At 40.9% G+C, this 13,217-nt stretch overlaps 2 protein-coding genes and 1 non-coding gene across 4 annotated transcripts in view; 2 read left to right on the forward strand and 1 right to left on the reverse strand.

Moving 5' to 3' along the window:
• Positions 1 to 6,913, forward strand: part of sgsm1a (small G protein signaling modulator 1a) — a 30,370-nt gene extending 23,457 nt beyond the window's left edge. The window contains exons 18-25 of one of the 2 annotated variants that reach the window (XM_030105765.1): positions 667 to 738; positions 895 to 2,070; positions 2,157 to 2,281; positions 3,064 to 3,146; positions 3,286 to 3,395; positions 3,692 to 3,788; positions 4,209 to 4,376; positions 5,765 to 6,913. In XM_030105765.1, the coding sequence (XP_029961625.1) occupies positions 667 to 738; positions 895 to 2,070; positions 2,157 to 2,281; positions 3,064 to 3,146; positions 3,286 to 3,395; positions 3,692 to 3,788; positions 4,209 to 4,376; positions 5,765 to 5,853 (1,920 nt within the window). In that variant the 3' untranslated portion in view covers positions 5,854 to 6,913. The remainder of the gene's footprint in view (positions 1 to 666; positions 739 to 894; positions 2,071 to 2,156; positions 2,282 to 3,063; positions 3,147 to 3,285; positions 3,396 to 3,691; positions 3,789 to 4,208; positions 4,377 to 5,764) is intronic. The other variant, XM_030105766.1, reaches the window with a different exon arrangement.
• A 1,859-nt stretch (positions 6,914 to 8,772) lies between these two features.
• On the reverse strand, positions 8,773 to 8,845 carry trnak-uuu (transfer RNA lysine (anticodon UUU)). The gene has a single exon. It is a non-coding gene; the product is annotated as a tRNA-Lys (tRNA).
• A 1,946-nt stretch (positions 8,846 to 10,791) lies between these two features.
• Positions 10,792 to 13,016, forward strand: gatc (glutamyl-tRNA amidotransferase subunit C). Its single transcript, XM_030105770.1, has 5 exons — positions 10,792 to 11,107; positions 11,191 to 11,241; positions 12,005 to 12,174; positions 12,306 to 12,409; positions 12,523 to 13,016. The coding sequence occupies exons 1-5, from the start codon at positions 10,925 to 10,927 to the stop codon at positions 12,582 to 12,584; spliced, it is 570 nt and encodes a 189-aa protein (XP_029961630.1). The 5' UTR covers positions 10,792 to 10,924; the 3' UTR covers positions 12,585 to 13,016.
• The last annotated feature ends 201 nt before the right edge of the window (positions 13,017 to 13,217 follow it).

The following is a 13,217-nucleotide window of genomic DNA, read 5'->3' on the forward strand; positions in this document are numbered from 1 at the left end:
GAATTCCGAAGAGAATCTGATTTGCTGCTCAAGGAACAGAGATGTGCACAGAAATCTGATGCCCCACATATATTAAAAAAAAGCAAACAGCAATAAAACTTTTTCAATCTGGGACTTTAAAAAAAAACATAGATAATGAGGAAAAGCTTTCTTTCATCCTTTCCTCCATTGAAGGAGCAGCATAAATTTATCTTTAATTGGGATTCTCAGAGAGCTGAAACTTCAAAATAACATTCAGATCAATGGTAAAATGTGTACATTTACTTAAAATACATTAAGCGTTGTTAAAAATTGATGGACTTTTAGATTAATGACTTGTAATGATGGACTGCAGAGAAGAGTTGAATTGAATGGCGGAGCGGATGTGAACGGTCACATAAGAACATGGCAGCTGTACATTTGACTGTTGGAGTGTGAAGAGCAGAATGTGGACTGTGTGTTGTTTGCTATTTTGTGTGCTTGTCTTATGGTTTGTCATATTTCAGATCGATGTTCCATAAAGAGTGTCGAGCAAATACTTAACACAGAGCCATTATTGTACATTTCTGAGCATGATATGCAGACATTGATTTTATTGTGAACATGGCATTCTGGGAAACATATAGTATTCCATTAATTGATGTGGTTGTGATGTATCTTTTGCTCCGATGTGGTTTTTCTCTGCAGTCTCAGTCCTCCCAGAGCTCAGACAGGCAGAGTCTGGTTCGCCTGCAGAGTGATTCCAGCAGCAGCACACAGGTACCAAAGACTGATCGTATTACCATCTGCACAGAAGAAAAATCCACTTTAGTTGTTCAAAATGCCAATATTGTATTTTATTTCTGCCTACTAATGCACATGATTTCAACGTTTTGAAACCAACACTCCTCACTCCTGCATGCTCTCTCCTGCTAGTTCTTCACGTCCTCCCATCCCTTCCCCTGGAGTAGTCTGCTTCCCTTTGGCTTGTTCTTTCAGGTGTTTGAGTCTGTAGAGGAGGTGGACCAGATTGAGACTGAGCCGAAGACCGAGGAGGCCAAACAGGCCCCGAAGCTGCAGAACGGAGCCGTGCAGAACGGGACCAGCTCTCCCGACTCCGGACATCCTTCCTCGCGCAACTTCTCCGTCACCTCGGGCCTGTCGGACGGCTCCTTCAGCACAGAGGACAGCGCCGCTGCCGAGGCAGCCCCGAGATCTGCCGCCGTCCTTCAGGCATCAGGGAAACCTGCGGGTGGAGAGAGCGATGATCTGACAGAGGACACGGAGAAGCCGTTGAAAGGTGAAGAGAAAGAAGGAGCGGGGGAGAACGCAGCTAATGTGGCCAAGACTGCAGGAAGCCCGACCGCAGAGGTGGCAGACGACGGCAAGGACATAAAAGAGGCAGAAGTGGCGCCTGGAGCACAGGAACGTGCTGCAGAGTCAGAATCTATTCACACTGAGAAGATCAAGTCTGAAGATAAAAATCTGGATACCATTATGAAAGAAGATAAATCTGTGGAATCGTCAGAAGCAGGGACAGATGTGTCTGGTGAGGATACAATCGCAGCAGCAGAACTCAGTGAGCCAAGTCTTAAGAAAGAAATTGGTAATGAGGAAGCTTCAAAGCTTGTAGAAAAAAGCATGGATGAGATGAAAAGACTGCATCATTCAGAGAAAAGTCTGGAGGTTTTATTGAGAGAGAGGAGGGACGAATTATTCAAAGATCCTGACACTCATGAAGGGACAAACGTCCCTGCTCCCTCGGCAGAAACTGGAGAAACCTGCTGCGTCTCTCAGAAAGACGAGGTGCAGGTCCTGACCGAGTCGGACGAGTCTCCCTCCGCCATAGAGATGGAGGAGATCCCCAAAGCCAAAGTTTCCATGGTGCCTTTAAGCAGGAAGGAGCACTGCGAAGCCTCGTCTTCCTCGGAGGAGTCGGGCCCTCGTGCTGAGCGCAGACAGGAGGAGGAGGAGCAGCGGGGAAAGCTCAGTCCTGGGGCCACCGAGGAGAACCAGGCGGGGAGTCTTTATCCTCCCCTTGACTCCCCGGCTTCATCTGAAAGCAGAAAGAACAAGGTGGCCTCTGAAGAATCGACTGGGAGTGCTTTCACTGTATGTGCACACTTTCCAACAGATCCAGTTGAAGAGAAGCAGCTGCGTTTTGTTTTTATTTACTATCAAAGTCTTCTTTCTTTCAGCAAGAATGCTTGGACTCGTATACATTAAACCTGCATCGGATTGAGAAGGACGTCCAGCGATGTGACAGAAACTACTGGTACTTCACTCCCGCAAACTTGGAGAAACTGCGCAACGTAATGTGCAGGTACAAGTCCGACAGCAGCCCAGGGATAATGAAGGCCGTGCAAGATTGCTCATTGTTTTAGAAACTGCTCCTACGCACGCACATCCGGCCTCATTAATTTCAGATTAAGTCAGGTCTTATCTGTGTTGCACACAAACAAAACAAAACACTGAAACCAGGAATTAACTGTTCATTAAATGACGATGCATTTGTGGCTAATCACTGAAAACATAATAGTGTTCTTCAGATGTACATGTAAAAGATATAGAACTGGTGAAAGGCCCTGTGTTGTGACAAAATAAGATATCTTTTCATTTGCGCTATATACATAATATTAAAAAAAAAAAAAGAAAATCTTTGTCTGTAGAGAAAGAAAGCACACACTGCATTCATGAAAAAAACACTGCTTGGACTTATATAACTTTGTGACTCTGCAAAGAGACTCTTGTGTCACATGTCAGTGGCCTCCAGTCGGGTTTTCTCCAGACATTCAGCTGCATCACAAAGAGACATGAATAAAGAGTTAGCCTATCAGAGTCAGCCAACCAGAAGAAGTCAGCTTTATTAATGTGTCTGGAAATAAAATGAATGTGAATTCTGATTCCTTAAAACAAGCAAAATAAATCCTGTAAATGCTGTTATTCTGCTGGAAATACAGACAAAGGCATCAGTTGTTTTTCCTTTAAACGTTGTTCTGCCAAAGGCAAGTTTATTAAATGAGCAGCTCTGTACGATTTGAAGTATTGCACGGCTGCGTACGGCTCACAGAAGCAGTTCCTTTTTTCCTGATTGTATTTTTGCAGCTATATCTGGAGGCATCTTGACATCGGCTACGTACAGGGAATGTGTGACCTGCTGGCTCCGCTCCTAGTTATTCTAGATGACGGTGAGTCAACACACTGATTCACTGTTTGCTTTTCCTCCTCTGTGACATTTGGCGTATTTTTACAGTTATTGATGGAACAACAGAGGACAGTTTGCCCACTCACTTTCTCACTCCGTCGCCCTCTCCGCCCTCCTTTCAGAGGCGATGGCTTTCAGCTGCTTCACTGAACTCATGAAGAGAATGAATCAAAACTTTCCACACGGAGGAGCTATGGATACTCACTTTGCAAACATGCGCTCTCTAATCCAGGTGAGACAGTAACACTAAAATCTTTTTGCACGCACTGAGCCGAGCCTGTGCAGTGCAGGGGTGCCAGACTGCTTTTACCTCAAACCAGACACACTTCTGGTTTGATTTTATTCAGGAAATTCTCTCATTTCTTCCACGTTTTAGGAAACTTATGTACATTTAAAGAAAAAAAGCAGTCATCGTCCTCTTTATGTATCATCCTGGAACCGCTGCTGGGCCTGTTTTGGCCCACGGGTCCTGTGTTTGACCCTCCCGACCCACCATAACTGATCTCCTCTGATCCTCGCTCTGTATAGATTCTGGACTCTGAGATGTTCGAGCTCATGCACCAGAATGGAGACTACACCCACTTCTACTTCTGCTACCGCTGGTTTCTTCTTGACTTCAAGCGAGGTGAGGTGTCGGCGTTGTGCGAAAGAGTTTTCCGCCAATTATAGAAAGAAGAGTGTCTCCTCTTTAGGCTCCGTTTGTGGGTAAAATGCCAAACCGCTTGGCTGCTTGTTAACAATTCATGCAATTATTAGTAAGGCTTGGGGAGGATATAGGAGGGAGCTTTATTTTTGGAAAACTATCCACGGCGTTGCAGAAATAATTGGCTGTCACCATATAAATCAGCTTCACAGTTCACAATAGCTAAAGATTTACCCAGCTTCCTCGGTAAATCCCTTTTTTCTTTTCTTTCATATCAGCTCTGCCTTATTAGCGAACACCTGCTTCGTCTCTTATCTCCCTCCGCTGATAGCTGCGCCAGCTCGGCTCAGACCTGAACCCCGGAGGGCCGGTGCTTCCAAACTCCCATTGTTTGTCTTGCAGAGTTGGTGTACGATGACGTGTTTGCGGTCTGGGAAACCATCTGGGCGGCCAAGTACGCCTCCTCCAGCCACTTCGTCCTGTTCATCGCCCTGTCGCTGGTGGAGATGTACAGGGACATCATCCTGGAGAACAACATGGACTTCACAGACATCATCAAGTTCTTTAATGGTAAAAAGTTCCGCAGTTGACCTTCATGTGTAAAGTATCGTATCTTCATCCATCACAGATATAAACATAGGTGGATAAGTGTTTCCTCCTCAGGCTTGTCAGTACCAAATCATTGGTTGACTAGGTTGTTTATTCCAGACGGGGAAACATCCATCCCTGAGCACATCAGTCCTGTTTGAATCCTGAAAAAGAAAGGTATTAGCTGTGTAAAACTTGTAAATGGAATCTGTGTCATGGAGACGTAACAGACTGTAAAATTACAGCCAGAATGACAAATTACAGCCTGCGTGATAAGTGCTGCTCCGTTTTGTGATTCCGTCACAACTGAAAAGCCTTTCCCGTCTCTGGTTCAATCATTTGAACCAGAGAGATTTTGAGTGATTTGCTTCGAGTGTTTAAATCACCCAGTCAGCCTGGTGTTGTCTGGACTGGGTCCAAACCATATTTGCTCTAACAACACAACCAGCGGTTTCTCCAAGGTTTTGCGGGACTTCACATTTTCTAATAAGACCCTATAATACGGTGACCGCGTCTGATAACATCAGTGTTCATTGACTCTTTGTTGATATCAAGGTTCATGTTTGCTCTCTATTTCGAAATGAGTTAAAAGAAAAAAATGCCTGCTGCAGCTGGAGTTTTTTCATGTCTGGTCAGAGTTATGGTATTTCTAAATTATCTCAAGTGCCTCTTATCTAGGCGGTCCAAGGCTGTTCGGTTGGGCCTCAAAAAAGCTTTGTAGCTCTTATTGAATGATTTTGGGGAGTTTTTTTCCCATGAGGGAAGTATGATGAAATGCCTTCAGTTCGTAGACTTGCAGCACAGCGTGTGGGATGATCTGCTGGATGGATTCATCAAAACCATTCCAACCTCAGAGTAGAACATATTGTGCTTTGTTTGAATATCCTGTCCTCAAAATGAAGAGTAGGTTTGACAAACACAATGGCATGTTGAACCTTTTTGTGAGAAGGTATTCCTGCTGTCAGAGTTTACAAAAATGTTCTTGTGTTCAAATTCAGAATTAAGTAACTGTTTGCAATATGAAAGAGATAGCAGCTGGAGCAGTCCTCCATGTCGTCGTGTTTCTGGAGTACGACTAGAGCAGCGGTTTTCAAAATGTGGGGCGAGCCCCTCGGGAGGTACTTTCTGAGCTTTTGGAAGGACACAACAGCAAGAAAAATCTGTTTGCCGGGGTGGTTTGGCTTTTTCCGGCAGGACTTTAGAAAATACATGTCAAAGAGAAATAATTTAATTAAAAACATGTTGAAGGTTGTTGCCACTGCAACACAAAAAATGTAAAATGAGCTTTGTTGCAAAAAAATGAGAAGTAGATTATTTATATAGTAGGTTAAAATGGACTCTTTCTCTCTCTCTCTCTTTCTCTCTTTCAGAAATGGCCGAGCACCACAACATCAAGCAGATTCTATCCCTGGCCAGAGATCTGGTGTGCAAGGTGCAGATGCTGATAGAGAACAAGTGATTGCACCGTTTTGTCTTCTTTTGCTTCCAAGTACAGTGCGAACGGCGGCGGCAGCACAAGAGAAAAACATATGAGATACATGCACAGAGATACAGGAAGCCTTTCTAATCGCAGTCTGCTGCTATGAGCCTTATCCACCATGTTTCCATGTTGTCAACACGTGAAAGAGAATAGATGCTCAATATTTGTCAGTATATTTCAGTAAAAGCTAGTGTAATTCAGAAAATGTTCTTCTAAGTTTATAGATATTTTTCTCAGAAATCCCTCAAGTGTCAATCTTAATCCGAGTGCACTTAATATTTTGAGATAAGATAGTTTTAATTGCACATTTCAAACCAAAACACAGATAAATTCAACCTATAGAGATGACTGTATATTTATGAGAAAATGCATTGTGATAATAGTTTATAGTAATTATTTTAATAGACAAAGTCTACAATATATATCAGTAAAATATCCACTTATTCTTTTCCCTTAATGATGAAATGATTGTCCTCAGATTTTTAACGTTCCTCACACTCGACACTCAGATATCAAATTGATTTCTGCCGACTGACTCAGAGACTGGCTTGTTACAAAGTTACAAACTGTAACTCGAGCTCCGGTTCAGTTCCACACAAAGCATTCAGAATAATTTAGCCTTTCGCCATCGATTTAGCCTCCTCCAGTGTTTTCAGTGTCTTGAACTGCCTTGTCTGCCAAATAGTATGTCTTGATTTGTTATATGTGCGAAATGTGTTTAAATTAGGAAAATCAAATTATAACCGAATACTCAAGTGAATAATGAACATCTGGGCTTCGTTTGATAATCCTTGTAAGTTAATTTTTATTATTCAGCTAACCGCCGTGTATTTTGTAAAGCGTGCCGTTTAGCCACTTTGATTTTTTTTTTTTGTATGGTCCTGTATTGTCCAGTGCCTGTCAGTTTAATGAAATGCTAATTTGATCTTGAATATGATTATATACAAAGGGGGAGTGCAGATAAGGCAGTGATTATATTTATTCACAGGGACCAAATGAAAACTTGAGTTGTTCATTTCTATTCTTTAAAGCGAGAGATGAAGATAAACGCTATAGCATGGGAAGCTTCCAAATAGACAGCTGTGTTGTGGTTATGACAGATTTGGGCTTTGTAGCAGTCAAATAAAATGAATTTTGGCGATTTGTTTCCAGCTATCTCACTCAGAATTCAGTGGGTTGTTCTTCAAGTGTTGTTTCATGAATGTGGTAAAATGAACTGCATTTAATATTGGTGTTTCTTTGTGAATGCTAACTGCTGTACGAAAACTTTTTAATTTATTGTAACATTTATATACCAAAGTATTTATGTATTTATTCATTCATTCATTCATTCATTCATTCATTTTGTCATTCAGATGCTGCTTTTGTTTGTAAAGCTGGTATTTTTATGGTGTGGCCTGTTACTACATGTATTGTAAAACAATCAAATTCTATACTAATGGTTCAAACATACATATATATTAAATGGTCTATGTTCTTATAATAAAAAATAAAAACGGAATCATTATTTTTCCCAAAGAAGTGTGCATTTTATTCAATTCAAACTGAATTCAAACTCCTGAGACACTCACAAATGTAATAACAATATGAAAGATAATTGTTTTTCACATAATAGCTGAGAAACAAACAGGGTGTGTTGGCGTGTTTGACTGTGCTTTTGGAGTTACAGTAGATTTACTATCAATAAAGTTCATTCATAAGTGTATTTGATAATGATTTTAGCCATCATGTAATGTTATTCTCACAAATCATCACAGGAAAATCCACTTTAGATGATGTAAAATACTTTGCATGCTCCGATTTTACAAAATAGCTTTGACAGTCTTTTACCTTGGTTGAGGTTGATGCAGATGGCAGACACAGATGGCTGCATGTTCATTGCTTAGTCAATATATGTGACATAAGTATTCCCTTTAACACCTTTAGTAACCTTTATTCTATACAAGTAGACATAACAGGAGGAGAGAAAAAGAGGATAACTGAGAGCTTCTTTCAACTTACCTCCCTTTCTGATTGACTTGGATGCAGGTTCTTATTTAAATTTCAGTTATTTAAGCCACAATTGTGATTTACTGACTAATCGTCGGGGAACGTAAAAGTTGTCTCGTTGATCGCAGTTTGTAACATTCTTAGTCAAACTGAAATTTTAACCTTGAATGACCTTGAAATGTTATTTTTAAAAGAAGGGCTGAATAGAAAACCTTTGGGAACTGTCAGCGATAAAGCATCAGATTTATCACAATGGGAAATCACAAATCTCAAAAGAAAATTACCACTGAAACGAAAACTGAAAATGGTGAATGTATGTTTATTCTAAGTATACTATTCGTCATGTTTTATATATTTTTATTGGACTCTTGGTAATACAAACCCGATGGTTTATAGTTCATAGTGTTCTGAAAAAGTTGTCATTCCTCTTATCACCACAAGAGGAAGCTCGTGTCGCAGCAAGGTGAGTTTGTTTGTCTTTAAGTTACAAAAACACGATGCAGCTGTACAAACATACTGGTCCATAAATCACGACTAAACATTATAAATGATGTTTAGTGTACATTCTTCAGGAGTGGTTCGACATTATTGCTGATTATTCTTTAAGAATTCACTTATCAGGCTTATCGACGGGCATCTCCGTGACGCCGGGACCCGGGCCGCCTGCTGTCATTGGTGCAGAGCGTGACCCGGACTCGACCTGCTATTGGTCGAGGGTTGAAATCTGGACAGTCACATATGGATTGGTTGGGTGGAGATGTTGAATTCTGGGCAGGAGTTGGGGGGATTGGCTGAGAAATGTGGGGATTAAGTGATCCGATTGGACGACGGCCCGAAGACTCTTCGATTGTTATTCTTCGTGACCGCAACGTCTAAATAAATTCAATGACAAAACACGAAAAGTACTGTCGCCCGAACAGGGACTTGAACCCTGGACCCTCAGATTAAAAGTCTGATGCTCTACCGACTGAGCTATCCGGGCTCTGACAGTGCAGATTATAGTGCAATTTCTTGTTGCATCATCTTCCGGTAACAGACGCGTTTTATTTTTTTCCAGGAAGACACGTTCGTGAGTTAACCACACATATTTTCGTATGCTGTGAACAGGTTCCCTCTCATTACGGATTTTGCTCGTGTAAATAAAAGAGACAACGTGAAATGATTAAATAAAGACGGTTTTCAGGGAAAATCCTCATGCACCTTTCATGGGATTCATTCAGATCCACTGTGCTTCATATATTCAAAGTAGCAGGAATGTTTAATTCGTTCACAATAAGGCGTAACGAAATACATCATTAAAAACATACGTACACACTGCCGTGGTGAAGCAAAGAAGCACGTGTCAGCTTTCCATGATTCAACACATGTGGCTCACTGTCGTGCCTCCAGCAATTTCACTATAACATTAAATACTTGTTTGCCTTTTCAATCCTGGAGTGTGCTGGCCTTAAGGTACTAAGATGAGGAGTACTAGCTCAGTATTGTTTCAAGGCTGAATAAATTAAATCGATGATCCTAAATGCAAAGCATGTGAACTTCTAGTCTACTAGTTTGTAGTTTAATTCCATTCAGTACAAAGTGAAAAACTTGTATGTTTAGGTTTGCACAATGATAAAAGAAATAAATTCAAAGTACATGTAAATGGACATGCACTTATAAAGCACTTTTCACACTGCTTAAGCACAACCCACAGGACTTCACACTGTTGATCACAGTCACCCATTTACACACACACTCATACACCAGTGGAGGTGCCTGAAATGCACAGCAAGGCTCTCAGTCTACCCACTGGGAGCGATTTGAGGTTCAGTGTCTTGGCCAAAGACACGTGGACACGGAAGGAATAAGAATTGAACCAACAACATCCAGATTCTGAGACAACCCTTCTTTCTGTAAGAAGATGTAATTTAGAACTTTCCTGACTGAGGAGTTTGCAACAATGTATCGTTTTAAGTGACGTCATCATCTAATTTGACCTAGATATGCAAATAAGCTTCTATACAAATTAGAAGATGACGTCATCTAGAACGTCCCTAAGTGAGGAGTTGGCAACAATGTGTCAACTTTAAAGGTCTTTTTTTTTAATTGGCAGTCAGTATTGATCCACTGCAGCAAACTCATACTGACACAATGGGCCATTTTCACAGCTCCACTACTTCCTGAAAATAGCTGTGCACATTCATTTCCTGTCTTGCATTATTGGCCAAAATGATTAATCCAGGTGTGTCTTGTTGCAGCAGTCTAAACCAGGCACACCTGGATTAATCAGTTTGGCCAATAATGCAAGACAGGAAATGAATGTGCACAGCTATTTTCAGGAAGTAGTGAAGCTGTGAAAATACCCCATTCCCTCTTCTCTTTAAGTGTAAGTCCTTATTTTGCTCTATGTAGCTCTTTAACAATGTGCAGAAAGAGGCCTGCGGTTGGGCAATATTTCTGGAGCCAGTGTTTTGTGGTGTTTTTAGTCTTGTAAGCAAGTTAGAAAATACTGCCTCACCTCTCTGAAGATAGACAATACGGATGGACTTCGGTTGGAAGAACATTATCAGATATTTTATCATCTGTAAGCAAAAGCTCGACTGCTTCTGCTTCTAATTTCACAAAACAGTTTATTTGAAAGACAATTTACTTCTTGACGTTTTCCTCAGGCAGGTTTCATATTTTTCCATATACCAGTAAAATAACATCAATCTTACTTTAGATGAGTCAATCATGTTAATGCTGACACGCTGTCATAAACGCAAACAACAAGATACAAAAAAACCCAGAAAATACTATAACAATAACAACAAGGGCATGACCCGACATCTGATTGGCTCAACGTGATGTGACATCAAATCAATCCACGTGCATTGCGTCATGACAGCCAGGGCTAAGAGCCAATCAGGTGCAGAGAAAGTAGAGTGGTGCGTTCAATGTCCTGGGAAAAGTACATGCTCTCAGTCAGCGCAAAAACAGCTCGCTAGCATTTAGCATGAGGAGCTAGAATAGACCAAACATTTGGTTCTTAGAGGAGGGAACACGCACACACATTGCTAAATCTTAACTCGGTGTGTTGAAAATGTCGGTGTTTAGCTTTACTATCTCACGCACATGTCCTGGCGTGTCACAGAAAATAGCTCGACCTTCCCTCAAGCTGCTAACAGGCGATGGACTTCCTGCAACAGACAGAAGAAAATGCTGCCTGCAAAGCAGCAGCACAACACCGAGGCGTCTGTTCAGCTCTCCACCTCATAACCCCAAGGTACACCACGTTTTTATACATCTAGATAAAGCTGAAAGCAGCACCGCACTGTCAAAGTAGTAAACTGAGGATCTCTTCTTCAGGTACCACAGGTTCCAACGTGGGAGCCAGTGCCTGAAGACCAGCTGCCGCCGGTAAAGCGTCACTGATCCCGGATGTCACCAGGGATTTAAATATTATAACTCCTGCTGATCATTCTCATGTCTCAGTGTCAGTCAGGTGTGCATTTCAGTAGATAACAATAATTTATTTGTTTGAGATCATGCAGCCCACAAACCTATTTCCCAACTTACTTGACAATCCCTTTTTACGATTTCAACAATCGTAAAACGAGAAATTTATGAAAATGGAAAATACTTTTGCTTTGCACTTCTTCAAAAATCATTGTTTACTCCTGATCAGTGCACATGACAGCAACCGGATTCAATATGATGGGGCAGAATCGAAACTGGATGTTACAAGAAGATTACACAACTTTTTGCATGAAAAAACAAACTGGTTTAAGTTGAATAATAATTTTACTTAAATATGCATTCGGAGGAAAATCTTGAAGTCACTTAATAATTCAAGATGAAATTTCCAGTTTATAAACATGTCATTAACGCTCCTATAAAGGGTAGAAAACACCATTCAAAACCACTGTCATGTAAGTGCTGGACTGGATGATTTCACCAAACCATTTACATTAAAATGCACTCAGTTATTCTCATTCTCATCCTACTGATCTGGACTGATTAAAGTCTGCAAAGTTCTGTTTTTAAAACTCACCTCTAATGTTCAGTTCAGAAGTTTTTGAAGCAGAATTGATATTTTATTAATTTTAATCTGTCATACTTACTTGTGCACTGACATATAGAAACATGTGTAATTATGTGTAATTTTGATTTGACTCTACAGCCCACGCAAGTCCCTGCTGACCTGGTGGACAAACTGGAGAGACTGGCCTTGGTCGATTTCCGCACCAAACAGGGGCTGGACTGTCTGGAGAAAGCCATCCGATTTGCAGATCAGCTTCACGTTGTGGACACGACAGAAGTCGAACCAATGGACTCAGTTTTGGAGGACCGGTATGGCACATGCAGTGCATTGTTGCTTGCAAGCCTTGTCTTTACGTGAGCATGATGAAATAGAAATAACAGCTCAATACTGAACTCTTGTGAATGTTCTTGATGGTGCTCCTGTGTTTGTACACATTCAGGGCTTTATACCTGAGGAACGACGCAGTGATGGAGGGAGACTGTGCAGAAAAACTCCTTCAGCTCTCAAAAAACACAGTCGAAGAATATTTTGTGGCGCCACCAGGTAAAATAACGCCATTATATTACAACAAAACCTGACTACATATAAATTATACATCTTTAAAATGTTATCTGCTCATTCATCTCCAACAACTGACATTTATTTTCTTGCTGCAGGAAATATTCCTCTACCGAAGAGGGAGGAGCGAACTGCCATCCTGAAGCACTCAGAGTTTTGACCTTTGTAAATGTGCCTTTGGTATTTATTACTTCAAGAAAACTTAATTGCATGTCATAAGCTACAGCATCACTCTGATGAGAAGTAGAAATCTTATGCCTATATTTTGTATTTGCTGTCGAAACTCAATCAGGGTTCTGCCACAGGATAAATACATCAGCTTGTATGCAATTAAGACTGTTGGGTTTTTCTTTGTTTATTTGACACTGACATTTTTATTTTAATTTGATTGAATGGAAGAGGAGAAGCAGTGCAATAATGATCTTCAAGGACGTTTTGTTACACTGTGTTCATTCACAGGTTTCAATATAAGTGACTCAAAGTAAACCTGAACATTTGCATTTTAGATTTCATGTAGCTGTAATTCCACTACATTTATTTATCTTACAGTTTATTTTACTTTTCAGATTAAAGCTTTAACATTTGCACTTTGGTTCATTACCCCGGATGTTATTTCTGATGTCACTACAGAGTAAGTATCGTTCAAGCTTCCCTGCGTAGTGGCTTTTTATTGACTATCACAGTGCAAATGAATGCGAAAGTGAGCATGAGGTCCTTGCGCTTCCTAAACTGCCAGTCAACGTCTCATGGCCCTCCATGGAAGAGACCAAAAACATTGTTGTGAAAGCAACCT

The sequence above is a fragment of the Salarias fasciatus genome, chromosome 12 (assembly GCF_902148845.1).
Source record: "Salarias fasciatus chromosome 12, fSalaFa1.1, whole genome shotgun sequence".
NCBI classification, from domain to species: domain Eukaryota; kingdom Metazoa; phylum Chordata; class Actinopteri; order Blenniiformes; family Blenniidae; genus Salarias; species Salarias fasciatus.